This window comes from Glycine max, chromosome 3, assembly GCF_000004515.6.
Source record: "Glycine max cultivar Williams 82 chromosome 3, Glycine_max_v4.0, whole genome shotgun sequence".
In the NCBI taxonomy this organism is placed as follows: Eukaryota; Viridiplantae; Streptophyta; class Magnoliopsida; order Fabales; family Fabaceae; genus Glycine; species Glycine max.
Window position 1 is genome coordinate 8,708,494 of NC_016090.4, and position 15,490 is coordinate 8,723,983.

General features: G+C 31.7%; 1 protein-coding gene across 1 annotated transcript; it reads right to left on the reverse strand.

Annotated features, from left to right (window-relative positions):
* Window positions 1–985: 985 nt before the first annotated feature.
* On the reverse strand, window positions 986–2,104 carry LOC113001191 (uncharacterized mitochondrial protein AtMg00820-like). The gene is made up of 3 exons (XM_026127994.1): window positions 1,841–2,104; window positions 1,129–1,192; window positions 986–1,032 (listed from the first exon to the last, which is right to left on the reverse strand). The coding sequence occupies exons 1-3, from the start codon at window positions 2,102–2,104 to the stop codon at window positions 986–988; spliced, it is 375 nt and encodes a 124-aa protein (XP_025983779.1).
* Between the last annotated feature and the right edge of the window lie 13,386 nt (window positions 2,105–15,490).

Below are 15,490 nucleotides of genomic sequence, written 5' to 3' on the forward strand. Positions count from 1 at the left end.
AAGTGGGTTTGGTGATACAAAACTGAGAGCACCACATCCTATTTATAGAGTCTGTCCATCACAGAGCTCAACTTGTTATCAGAAGGTGAGCTAGGAAGTTATCAATACGTGAGATAAAGGATGGGTACGTGATTTGTTACTGAAGGTGGTTGCAAATATATTGCAAAGATATGGGTTGAATGTGGATGGAAAATGGACCAGATTCAAAAATAACTAAATGTTCCATAATAATAAAATAAAAGACGTGAAACGTGAACGTGGACGCTTCCAACATTCTCCCACTTGGTCCATTTAACCCAACATCAACCGTAACAAGAAACATAATATATGAGTCATGGCGATAGGTCCTCTGATGATGAGTAGTATCTTCCATGTACCATAATATATCAAGTCTCTCAACACTAGCTCTCAACTTAATGAATAAACCATATGTTTATTCTATATCTAAACCGAATGATTTTTCTCGAAATAAATAAATATGTGCACAAAACAATATGAGAAAATATCTAACTGAATGAGAGTTTCATTGAAAATAACAAATGTACGTACAATGAAATTACATCATGGAACCAAGTCTCATTCGTATTACATGATCCTTAAAATTCTTTGATGACATGCCTTTAGTTAAAGGATCAGCAATCATCAACTCAATGTTGACGTGTTCAATGCCCACTTTCTTTTCTTTAGCACGTTCTCTTATGACTAAGTACTTGATGTCGATGTGCTTACTTCGACTTCCACTTTTGTTGTTTTTAGCCATAAACACCGCAACAAAGTTGTCACAATACAACTTTAATGGCCTAGAAATAGAGTCCACAACTCTAAGGCCAGATATGAAACTCTTCAACCATACACCATGCGAGGTAGCCTTAAAACAAGAAACGAACTCAGCCTCCATAGTGGAAGTAGCAGTTAAGGTTTACTTGGCACTTCTCCAAGATACAGCTCCACCGGCTAACATAAAAATATAACCAGATGTTGATCTTTATGAATCAACGCAACCAGCAAAGTCTGGGTCGGAGTAGCCAATCACTTCCAGACAATCAGTTTGTCTGTACATGAGCATGTAATCCTTTGTTCCTTGAAGATATCTCATCACTTTCTTTGCAGCTTTCCAGTGGTCAATACCTGGATTACTTTGATATCTTCCCAAGACTCCAACAGCGAACGCAATATCAGGTCTAGTGTAAACCTGAGCATACATAAGGCTTCCAACTGCTGAAGCATATGGAATATTTTTCATGTGTTCCCGCTCAAAATCATTTTTGGGGCATTGACTCAAAGCAAGTTTGTCACCCTTCACAATGGGAGCTACACTTGGTGAACAATCTTTCATATTAAATCTCTCTAAAACTTTGTTGATATAGGTTTCTTGAGACAAGCCTAAAATGCCTCGAGATCTTTCTCTATGGATCTTTATGCCTATGACATAAGATGCCTCTCCCATATCATTCATATCAAAGTTCTTTGAGAGAAATTGTTTCACCTCATATAGCATACCCTTATCATTAGTCGCAAGCAGAATATCATCTACGTATAATACAAGGAAACAAATCTTACTCCCACTGACCTTCTGGTATATACAGTGATCCATGACATTCTCTTCAAAGTTGAATGAAGAAATGACCTCATGAAATTTTAAATACCACTGGCGAGAGGCTTGTTTCAATCCATAGATGGACTTATTAAGCTTGCAGACTAAGTGCTCACCAACACTAGATAAGAATCCCTCAAGTTGTTTCATGTAAACCTCTTCTTCTAGATCACCATTTAGGAACGCCGTTTTCACATCCATTTGATGCAGCTCAAGATCAAAATGAGCTACTAATGCCAAAATTACTCGATGAGAGTCTTTCTTAGATACAGGGGAAAAGGTCTCTCTGTAATTGATTCCTTCTCTTTGAGTAAATCCTTTACCAGCAAGTCTTGTCTTATGTCTCTCAATGTTGCCTTCTGAGTCTTTCTTTGTTTTAAAGACCCATCTACATCCGATGACTTTTACACCAGCAGGCAACTCAACGAGATCCCAAACTTGGTTAGATGCCATAGAATCTATCTCATCCCTCATAGCATTATACCACAAATTTGATTCCTTAGAACTCATGGCTTGTGAAAACGTCTCAGGATCATTTTCGGCTCCAATGTTGTAATCTGATTCTTGTAGGTACACTACATAATCACTAGGAATTGCTATCTTTTTTACTCAAGTAGATCTTCTTAATGTTGTTTGGTCATCTTGCTGAGGAACTTGTTCAACTGGTTCTTCACTAGTTTGTTCAATATCATCATTTTGTTCCTCACAAACAACTTGATCTACATGATCACTTTCAACAGCTTGTGGAACTTCAATCACTGGTTGTCTAACACCCATTTTAACTTGAGGGGTGGGAATGACTACCAACCTATTACTTGTCCTAGAAGGTTAAGCTTCATAGTGATCCCTTTCAGAAGAAATGTTCTGAAATTGATCACTCCTACTGATCAAGTCATTTTCAAGAAACTTTGCATTCCTTGATTCCACAATCCTAGTGTTGTGGGATGGACAATAGAACCTATACCCTTTAGACCTTTCAGCATATCCAATGAAATACCCAGTAATATTCTTAGGGTCTAGTTTCTTCTCTTGTGGATTATAAATTCTTACTTCAGACAGACATCCCCAAATGCGTATATGTCGCAAACTTGGTTTCCAACCCTTGAATAGCTCAAAAGGTGTCTTTGAGACAATCTTGGTTGGAACTCGGTTTAATATATACGCAACCGTCTTAAGAGCATCAATCCAAAAAAATTGAGGAAGCTTTACATTACTCCTTATGCTTCTCACCATGTCTAATAAGGTTCGATTTCTTCGTTCTGCCACACCATTCTGATCCGGAGAACCAGGCATAGTGTATTGGGCAACAATCTCATGTTCTTGAAGAAATTTCGCAAATGAACCTGGTGCTTGTCCATCCTCTGTGTATTTACCATAGTACTCCCCACCTCTATCTGATCTCACGATTTTAATTTGTTTTCCACATTGTTTCTCAACTTCATCCTTAAAAACTTTAAAGGCATCTAAAGCTTCATTCTTAGAATGAAGTAAGTAGAGATACATATATCGTGAATAATCATCTATAAAGGTTATGAAGTATTTCAGACTATTTGCATCCATGTCTGGACAACATATATCTGTATGTATGATTTCTAATAAATTAGAACTCCTCTTTGCACCCTTTTTAGACTTGTTAGTTTGCTTACCCTTAATGCTATCTACACAAGTCTCAAAATCAGTGAAATCCAAAGTGCTAAGTACTCCTTCATTTACTAATCGCTTGATTCTCTCAATAGAGATATGTCCTAATCTCCAGTGCCACAACATAGAGGATTCTTCATTCACAATACATCGTTTTAACCCAACAGAAACGTGCATAGAATTATAAGTAGCGTTGCTTTTCAATTCAATCAAATAAAGACCATCAACCAATTGACCACAACCAATAATTTCATATTTCTTTAGTAAATTAAAACCTAAGTCTGTAAAATTAAAATAAAATCCCAAAGTTGCAAGTTTAGAAACAGAAATTAAGTTTTTACAAAAACTAGGAACATAAAAAACTTTCTCCAAATGTAATTTAAAGCCACTACTTAAAACTAAGACGCACGTTCCAATGGCCTCTACATGCGAGCTCATCCTACTCCCTGAGTAGATGCACTGCTCACTTCCCACTGGCTTCCTTAGGCTTTCCATACCCTGCAAGGTATTAGAAACATGGATTGTAGAACCAGAGTCAATCCACCATGTATTATGATTCACATTAATCATATTAGATTCATAACAAACGAAAGTCAATGGTGTACCTTTCTTCTCAAACCAACTTTTAAATTTGGGGCAGTCCTTCTTCATGTGTCCTTTCTTTTTATAGAAGAAACACTTTGACTCCTTTTTAATTGTTGGTTGAGTCGGAATCCTTCCTTTATTAGTGCCTACAAACTTCTTCCTATCCTTTCCAAAAGTAGAAGTAGTCAAATTTACCTTCTCACCCTCTTCCATTATCAATCTCTCCTCTTTTTGAACACACATGGTCATCAATTCATTAATAGACCATTTATCCTTATGTGTGTTGTAGGAGATTTTTGAAGGGTGTATACTGTTGAGGTAGGGTGCACAAAATGAAATGTACCAGGAAGGATTCAGACATGGTAACTTCCAGGGTTTTCAACTGAGCCACTATGTCCCTTAAGCGCATGATATGTTCATGCACACCCCTCGTTCCAGTAAGCTTAATGGAAGAGAATTGCATAATGAGTGTGCTAGCAAGCGACTTCTCAGAGGTCGTAAATTGTTCATCAATGGCTTTCAACAGATCTCTGACCTTATCATGCTGGTCAACTGAACCCCGGATACTAGCGGATATGTTGGTTTTTATGAACATAACGGAGAGACGATTAGATCTCTCCCACTTTTCATAAAGATCAACAACATCAAGTTCGCTAGTTTCAGTAATAGCCGGTGGCTCATCCTTCCTTATAACATAGTCAATATCCATCCAGCCCAAATGAAGGAGAACTCTTTCCTTCCAAACCTTATAATTATCACCTTTCAAAATGGGAAGGTCACAAGAAATATTCATAGATTGTGAAACTGCAAACAAACACACATGCTCATTAAGAAAATTTGAGACTAAACAAATGTCATGTTTTGCCAATGCAAATCATGTCTCAATATATGAATCTAGTGACACAAAACTTGTCTGTGGGCTAAAGTCCTACTCAATTAGATTTATAATGTAACTTTATGATAAAATTATTAAATCATGTTCTTTTCCTTAATTCCTGTAGGTAAATTAACAAATATAATTTAATATTTTATCCTAATTAATCATAAAAATATAACAAAATTCCCGTGGGTAGATTTCATCACATTACATATGATTAATCACAATTAATATTTCTAATGTGATTATAAATTTAGCATATAATTTTACTCAATTAAAGATGTTGTGGCTATTCTCTAATTTAATAAAATTATATTAATCACTTAACATTCAAAAATAATCTTTGCATAAACATACTTAATAATGCAAATGTGCTCAATATTGAATCATAAAAATTACATGTATACCAATTCAAAATAACATTGCACGTATATTTATTTAACATGTAATAAACTTTAAAGGATTAAATCCAATGCATACCAGTATTTAACATAATATTGCATGTTCAACATAACTTAGAGACACGCAATTTTAAACAGTTTGTGCATAAATGATTTATCCTTCAGAAGTTATAAATATACATGAACTTCACCTAATAAACAATTAAATCGCAATAGCTTAGCGGCAAAGGGAGTCATTTACCACTAGATCAAGTCATGCTTTGTTTAATATTATTAGTTTACAATGTAGATTAACAATTCCAAAACAGTAAACAAAACATGCACATCTTCGTCTTCAACCTCCAGCCGAGGTTCATACAAAAAAAAATGATCATTACCTCGATTTCGAAAAACCCACACCATTATATGCATTTTAGACACCCAAAAATACATTTGAAATCATAGAAAAATTAGAAAACTCATATCATTCATAATTTTGATGTTATTTTGAATTAAGGAGGCTTAAAACATAACACCCATATACTCAGAAAATAAACTCCACATAATAGGAACGACCCAATAAGCAAGACAGAGGTACAAATAGGCTCTGATACCAAATGTAGAAATATACATATACTGATCTAAACATGCAAATCAATTTAAATGGCATATTCAGATCAAACAGCGGAAATTAAAATATTACGAGCGTACCTCCAGTCATTGCAAATTGAACGTGAAGCAGCGTACACACAAACCTGAAAGACAGTTTTGTTCTTCCAGACCCTTACTCACTCTGAATAGATGGTGTATTTTTTCTAAATAGAGAAGTGAGTTTGGTGATACAAAACTGAGAGCACCCCATCCTGTTTATAGAGTCTGTCCATCACAGAGCTCAACTTGTTATCAGAACGTGAGATAGGAAGTTATCAGTACGTGAGATAAAGGATGGGTACGTGATTTGTTACTGAAGGTGGTTGCAAATATATTGCAAAGATATGAGTTGAATGTGGATGGAAAATGGATCAGATTCAAAAATAACTAAATGTTCCATAATAATAAAATAAAATAAAATAAAATAAAAGACGTGGAACGTGAAAGTGGGCGCTTCCAACAGAATTTACCAACAACTTGGCCATTGATAATTTTGGCACCATTCAAATAAACATATTACATGTAAATATACTGGCAATATAGTTGTTAATTTGACATTGTTTATAGATTTTGTATATTGTTTTCCCTTTATTAGCAAGAAGATTTTGTTGGGAGTGATAAAACTCATTCCGGTGATCTTTATGCTTTTAGGGTAGGGATATTCATAAACTAATTCAATCCAATGTGTACCAAAAAATTGATCAAAAAATCAATTACCGAATAAATCGAAAACCAAAATGATCAAAAAATTGAAAAATCAATTTTTTTTATTGGATTAGATTTCATATTCGAATTTAAAAATCGATTCAATCTAGTCCAAACCGAATTTGTCACATGCATATATTATTATTCATAAATTTATAATATCACTCATATTTTTAATTTTATTTTCTATAAACACTACGAGAAAAATACATTTTAGCGACCGAATTTAGAGATCGAAAAATTGTAGTAGCAGTTAGCGACTGAAATAGTGACTAAATAGTTTTTGCCGCCACTTGCGACCCAATTTGCTCCCGAAGAAATTGTGGTAGCTAATTTCATTCAGTGACTAAATTAGCGACCGAAATAAAGGTCGTTGAAAACTTGGGTCGCTACTTATGTATAAATACCAAAGTACTATTGCAACTGAATTAGAGACTGAAATGTACTTGAAATTAGCAACCAAATATTATTCAGTCGCTATGTTATGAAGATAGCGACGGAGTGGAATTCGGTCGCTATAAGACTAAATATTATATGAGATTAGTGACCAAATTAGCGACTAATTTCATTTTAAATAAATGAGACACTAAATTTTTAATTTTTTATAAATGATACTAAATATATAATATACTTGAATATATTTTATACTTTCAAATTGTTGAAATTAATATATTAGTGATATTTTTAAATTAAAATACCAATATTTTACAATATTTTATAAATCATAATAAATATATAATATTTTAAACTATACTATGGTAATTTTTAATAAAATTAACAAACCAATATTTACATTATTTGAATGATATAAGATAATCATGCTTATCAATAGTCTTTTAATTTTTGTTTTTTTTAAATAATTGTTTATTTTATATAATTATTTAAAAATTATCATAAATAAATATCTTTTAGATTATGAAAATATGTCATAATCAAATTTTGTAAAATTAAGTATTTAAAAATACAAGATATAAGTCTAACACTAATGATTCATTACGGTTCAATATTGTGTAAGTGGAATTTATGTATTGGTGAAGATCCAATTTGAGTTTATTACAACATGTGCACTAAGCAAGCCCAATATGATCCAATGCGTAACTTATGCATTGACTAAAATCCCAAATTGACTTTAATTTAAGGCTTATTTGCAAAATCCCTCCCCCTATATTTCAAAATTCGCTAATTTTAACCGTTGACTAACCTTTTTGTTAAGTTGTAAATGTTGACTAAATTATAAAGTTGACCAACATTTTCTTAAAAAATAAGAACTTTAAAAATGCTTGAAAATGGACTAAAACCATAGTCCTTGGAGTGAGAAGCACACTCTTTTACCACTACACTCAAGTGCTTATTTGTGTAGAAGCAAAGCTTCATGATGAATCAAGATTGATTCAAAGATGTTTTGATGATAACAAAGGTGATGACAAAAAGCTCAAAGGTCAATCAAAGAATGAGTTCAAGATGTTCAAGATAGAATCAAGAACACTTCAAGATTCAAGAGGAAAGTTGATTTCAAGAATCAAGATTCAAGGATCAAGCTTCCAAGAATCAAGATCAAGATTCAAGACTCAAGATTCAAGAATCAAGAGAAGACTTAATCAAGATAAGTATGAAAAGGTTTTTTCAAAAACTGAGTAGCACATGGATTTTTCTCAAAACATGTTTACCAAAGAGTTTTTACTCTCTGGTAATCGATTACCAGATTGTTGTAATCGATTACCAGTAGCAAAATGAATTTGAAAAAGTTTTCAAATGAATTTACAACGTTCCAATTGATTTCAAAAAGGCTATAATCGATTACAATGTTTTGGTAATCGATTATCAGTGCCTTTGAACATTGAAATTCAAATTCAAATGTGAAGAGTCACATCCTTTCACATAAAAGCTTTGTGTAATCGATTACACTAATTTGGTAATCGATTACCAGTGATTGTTTCTGAATAAATCAAAAGATGTAACTCTTCAAATGGTTTTTGACTTTTTCAAATTGGTTTTAAGGTTTTCTAAAAGTGATAACTCTTCTAAATGGTCCTCTTGACCAGACATGAAGAGTCTATAAAAGCAAGGCTTTGTTTTGCATTTTAAATAACAATCCAATCAATTTAATACAATCCTTTACAAGCCTTGAATCTCTTTGAACTTCTTCTTCTTCTTTGTGCCAAAAGCTTTCCAAAGTTTTTTGGTTTTCTAAACCTTGAAAACTTGTGTTATTCATTCTTTTCATCTCTTCTCCCTTTGCCAAAAAGAATTCGCCAAGGACTAACCGTCTGAATTCTTTTTGTGTCTCTCTTCTCCTTTTCCCAAAGAACGAAGGACTAACCGCCTAAATTCTTTTGTGTCTCCCTTCTTCCTTGTCAAAGAATTCAAAACGACACAGTCTGAGAATTCTTTTGATTCTTCCCTTTCCCTTATACAAAAGTTTTCAAAGGACTAACCGCCTGAGAATCCTTTTGTATCCGCATTCACAAAGTATCAAAGGTTTAACTGCCTGAGATCTTTGTCTTAACACATTGGAGGGTACATCCTTTGTGGTACAAGTAGAGGGTACATCTACTTGGATTTGACTGAGAACAAGAGAGGATACATCTCTTGTGGATCAGTTCTAGTGGAGGGTACATCCACTAGGTTCAAAGAGAACAAGGGAGGGTACATTCCTTTTGGATCTTTGCAAGTTGTACAAAACCACATTTATGTAAGGAGTTTTTTCCCTGTAGTCAATCGTGTGATGGCTAAGGTAGTGACATCAAAATTTAAAACAATTAGATAAATAATAAACAACCAAAATTCATAATTTATTAAAAAAATAACATAAAAAATACTAGGCTAAACCCATCATTACTTATATGTGACATGGCATTAAGTTTTTCTAGAAAAAAAATTAAGTGGTGGTTTCATTGATGTAATAGTATGTCTCTTGTGTGTTTGTATGTACAACACTTGCATATTCAGTGTATTATGTCAACTTTTAGTTCATCGACTGCCATAGTAGATGGAACTGAGCACGTTGATGATGCTCAGGTTTATCATTCTCATAACATGTCAAAGGACCATTGACTCCTGGTTATTTTAGTTTGATTATGCCACATTAGTTATGAATTTAAACTTTGATATTGCATTTTATTAAACTTTGAAAACTTTGAATTTGCACTTTATCAATCTTTAAATTGGAACTTTGTTATTATATATATTTACTCACTATGAATGTCCACTTTTATTTATAAGTTTGATTATACAATTTAATTAAAAAATTATATTTACGGTCAATAATTATTAAGTAGGTCAAAATGTAACAAGGAAAAATAGGAAAAACAACATATTTTTGTTTAGCGACCAAATCTGCAACCGATATTGTATTTTTAATTAATTTAACATTTAAAAATTAATAATTGAACAGTGACCAAATTAGCAACTGTATTGTAGTTATTCTAAAACGAATTATTTACTAGCAACTAAATTAGTGACCAAAAGTAATTCTTTGAAACTATTTTAAAATTAATTATTGAATAGAGACCGAAATAGCAACTGAATTTTTTTTAATATCCTTTGTATTTAAAATTAATTATCCAACAACGACTTAAATAGCCATCGAATGTTATTTTAATATATTTTACATTAAAAATTTTATTATTTGTTAGCGACCAAATTCGTGACTAAATATTTTGGTTACACAATTGGTCCAAGCATAATAGCAACCAAATGTGTAGTGACCAAATTTTATTTTCTTGCGATAAACTATTTTGGTCCCTAAATACCGAGCAAAATGGAATTCGATGACAAAGGGCTTAGCGACTAGGGTTTTTGTGATGCACAGGTTTCGGTCCCCATTTTAGTCTCTGATAGTTTTAGCGACTGAATTCAATAATTTAGCGACCGAATTTGCCCGTTGCTAAATCATATTTTTTTTTGTAGTGGTGTTTGTAAAATTCTCATATAACTTATACCTATTTACGAAAAATATATTTTTTTTAAAAAAAAATTCACTACCTATTTGAGTTAAGATGGGTAAATACGCTATTATTAGTTATAGGCTACAATATAATTTTTGTCGTCCTATTTTTTCAAAACTATGATTTTAGTCTACTTATTTTTTTTTAATTAGGACATTTCATCCTCCACTTTTAAAAAGTTCACGATTTTAGTCTCCCATTTTTTAATTGAGAAGGGGAACAAAAATTGCATCTTAGCCTTAGTTATATAGTGACAGATAAATGAAATATTTGATATTTTAAAAAAATTATATATATGATTTCATATTTTCTAAAAGAATCAAAGTAAGAATAAAGTTTAAAACTGATCGAATCCAAACCACTTTAAATTGGATCGTATTGGATTAAAATTGTAAACTAAATTTGTTGAATGATAAATCAACAAAACCAAAATCATCGGATCAAATGATTTTTTTTCTTCAAACCCAATCTAATTCAATCCGTGAACACCCCTATCTAGGGTTAGTCTCATGGCCTTCAGGTATGAGGATACCTTGCTTCTGGCAAAAGAAAATTGGTAAACGATTCTTGGAATTTCTGTGATGATTTCCTCTCCTGATAGATTAGTCATTCATAACAGTCTTTTATTCCTTCGAAGCAGACACTACAAAAAAACATGATTTCACGAAAGAAAAATTTGATCGCTAAATCGTTCAATTCAGTCACTAAAACGGTCAACGATCAAAATGGCGACCGAATACCGTGCGTCGCAAAAACCCTAGTCACTAAGTCCTTAGTCACTGAATTTCATTTTGGTCGCTATTTAGCGACCGAAATAGTTGGTCGCAAGAAAATAAAATTCGATCTGCATATTTCTTTGCTATTTTGCTTGGGACCAATTCAACAAGCGAAATAATCTATCATGAATTCGGTTGTTAAAAGATAATAAAAATTTAAATGTAAAATAAATTAAAATAACATTTGGTGGCTATTTAGGCTGCTGTTGAATAACTAATTTTAAACATAAATGAAATTAAAATAATTTTTAGTTGTTATTGAATAATTGATTTTAAAATAAAATTTAAAAAAAAAATACTTTCGGTCACTAATTCGATGGCTAAGTTTATAATAAAATACATTAAAATATAATTCAGACGCTAATTTGGTCACTAGTAAATAATTAATTTTAGAATAAAATGTAGTTCGGTTGCTAATTCGGTCGCTATTCAATTTTTATTTTTTTGATATTAAGTTAATTAAAAGTACAATATCAGTCGCAGATTCAGTCACTAAATGAAAATATGTTGTATTTTTATTTTTCCATGTTACATTTTGACCTACTTAATAATTATTGACCGTAAGTATAATTTTTAATTAAATTGTATAATCAAACTTATAAATAAAAGTAGACATTCATAATGAGTAAATATATCTAATAACAAGGTTCTAATTTAAAGATTGATAAAGTGCAAATTCAAAGTTTAATAAAGTTCAAATTCATAACTAACATGGCATAATCAAACTAAAATAACCAGTCGTCAATGGTCCTTTGACATGTCATGAGGACGATCAACCTGAGTATCATCAACATGGTGCTCAGTTCCATCCGCTATGGTAGTTGATGTAGGAGCTGGCATGATAGACTGAATATGTAGATGTTGTACATACAAACACACAAGAAACATACTATTAGATCAATGAAGCCACCACTTATGATAATTTTTGTTTTCTTTTTCAATGTTCTTTTATCTCCATGTAGAACATGGTCACTTAATTTTGTTTTTCCAGAAAAACTTAATGCCCTGTCACACACGGTATACTATTAGTTAATTTTTTTATAGGTGTTTTCACATATAAGTAATGATGGGTTTAGCCCAGTATTTTCTTATGTTATTTTTTAATAAATTATGAATTTTGGTTGCTTATTATTTATCTAATTGTTTTAAATTTTGATGTCACTACCTTAGCCATCACACGATTGACTACAGGAAAAAAACTCCTTACATAAATGTGGTTTTGTTACAACTTGCAGATGAAAAAAAATCCTTACATAAATTTGATTGATTTGGAATCATATTATACTTGTTCGAATTTCTATGATGATTTCCCCTTCTGATAGATTAGTCATTCATAAGGGTCTTTTATTCCTTCAAAGTAGAGAAATGATGATTCTGAGGAAAAAAGGGGTGGGGGCAAAAGGTAGTGAAAGGAAAGTGGAGAAAAAGAGAGTAAGACTATGATAAATAAAAAGTGAAGTGATATACAAAGTGAGTGTAGCGGAATTAGGAATGAAAAGGAAGAGAGTTAGATATGGCAAATGAGGTGTGGGATTTTGGGAAGAAGTAGGGGTAACATTTAAAGGAAAAGAGTAAGAAATAGTGAGTAAATTGGCACATATGGAGGAAAGACAACATCAAGAGGAAGGAAGAGTGAAGGAGGTTCAGGGAGAGGAGATAAAAGCATGGTGTTGATATGAAGGTTCTCACTTTTAGTATGCAAGGGAGGATGAAGTAAAAAAGGTGATTGCTAATTATGTTCATGTTTGGTTTAGCTTTTGCCATTTGTGATCCATGTCCAACCTAAAGCATATAAATGTTGCGTATAAAAAAATCAGCCCATAACACAGGACCAACCCACACATGACCAGTAGGCCCAAAGATTAGAATTGAAGCTTAAAAAAGTTTCTAGAATTTTGCTGTGTTATATTGTTTGTTGAGTTGTACTAGGCTATATTGCTATAGCTTTTATAGAGTTGTTATCCATTGTATATTTTTGTCTCTTAGATTCGTTCTTATCCTCTTGATGAGTTGTAATATTTAGTATATATACTCCTTTGTACATTGCGAATGATTAATCAATCAAGAGTTTCAGTTTTCCACCAATATTGTCCAGTCCTTTGTCACTTTCTCCCTTATATCCAAAATCATTTGATGGTAAAAAAGTTCCCACTTAGAGCTCTATTGATACTGTATAGCCTGTCATGCCAGGCAACCATGTCCAAGACCCTACTCAAAATCGGTTGAGTCTCTACTACATCCACCCATGTGAGAGCCTTTCCTTAGTCATGGTCACGCTCAATTAGAATGGCCTTCATTTCCAAAAACAAAATGGGATTTCTCACTGGTTCCATCTCCACTTCAGTACCTACAGACCCTTCATATGCAATGTGGGAACGTTGCAATACCTTGATCATGTCTTTGCTTCTAAACTCTCTATCTGGTCCATCTCTCAAAGGGTTCTGTATTTTGGTTGTGCCATTGACATATGGAGCGACTTGAAAGAACACTTATCCCAAGGAGATCTATTTTGTAACATCCCAAAAATAATCTAATAATTATTTAGATAAAATTATTTAAATATATCTTTTAGTAAAGGAAAAGATAAATTAAAATATCTTAATATATTAGATTATTATATTTTTAAAAAGATATTAGTATAATAATATATTAGATGAGTTAAAGATTATAAAAATAAGAGATAAAAAAAGATTGGTTAAACAAATCTCAAATGATATAATTTCAAATTACTTATATAAGGAGAGATAGTTCTTTTTCCTAGAATCACATAAATAAATAGTTTTTCTTGGCATTAGTGAATTGCTCGAGGATTGAGAAAAAGAAAAAAAACAGAGAAATTTTGTTGAGGCAAAGATAATAAAGAACTCAAATTATTTGCTTCAAGAGGTGAGTAAAACAACATTCTTCTGAACTTTCATGATATAATTCTTTTATGAACAATTTCTTCTACGGTGTTCTTGATATAAAGAATTCAAGAATTATCGATGTTTTAGACGTTCGTGTAGTATCAAATATATTTTAGAATGAGTATAGTTTCTTTAACTAATTGATTTGTATCATAGTGTGTTGCACTAATATTTCCTCTCAAGACAACAAACTTCAATGATATTTTAATTTGTTATACAGGGATGTGCATGAGTTCTTTTCCCATTCAAATATTTGTGTCAAAAATATAGATATAAGTCTAACTACTTTTGATTTATGTTGAACTATATTATATTTAATTTTTGAATAATTGTGGCAAAGTAAAATTTTGGGTAAAGAGTGGTACACAAACACATATATATATAAACGTTGATGTTACTTTGTGGTATTTTCTTGCAAGTGTGTTTGTGTCTTGTGCATGAATGATAATATTAGTATTTATATATTTATGTACTTATTTAATTATAATTGTGAATGAAGCATTATTCATATGATAGATACTTTCATTTGGGATGGGGGATGAAATTATTATAGATACCACCCTCTAGGATGGGGAAGAGATTCTAGATACCTTCATCTATGATGGGAAACAGATTCTAGATAATGAGACATCATTGCATGAAATATGAGCTCATAAACTAAGAATTTAAGATTCACCTTAGTTTTAGGAACCAAAGAATTAAGTCTTGTGATTCCGAAAATCACTAAGTTGTGTTTGTTATATTTATTTGGATACATTGAAGTGTTGTCATTTATTTAAATATTTTACTTATTTAGAATGTCATGAGTTGTGATTTTTTTAATATGATTTTTATTAGAGTATATACACATATATACATATATACATATATATAATCTTATTTTAAATTTATTGCAGATATCATGCATGATTTTCCAAATTACCGTATCGGTTGATAAAAACACTATTTACAAACACTATAGGTTTATTTTATTTATTCAATGGGATTATCATCTTATTAGAAGTGTTGTTTTTAGAGCACAAGGAAGAAGATGTTGGAATTAAGGAGACTTGACTTAGATACCTTTTGGATACATTTTTAATTTTGTTAGTAGTCCGAATAATATGCCGAATGTGGCTAATTAAGTTATACTTTTAGTGTTGGTTATTTTTAGATACACATATTTAGGAGTCATCTTTTTACTTATGTAAAGACTTATTTGTTTGACTTTATTTCTTATACATAAGGTATTTGCAAACTAATATAATTTTGAGATTTTATAATCTTTTTAGTATTGGTTGTTATTTTAATGAAGGGCGTTACATACTTTGCACTACATAACTTCAAGAGTACAAACTCAAGCAAGGGCCACACACAATGACAAACTACCACAACAAGAAAATTCGGTAAGACTGTAAATTGTTGATAAAATAACATTTCCAACGGACA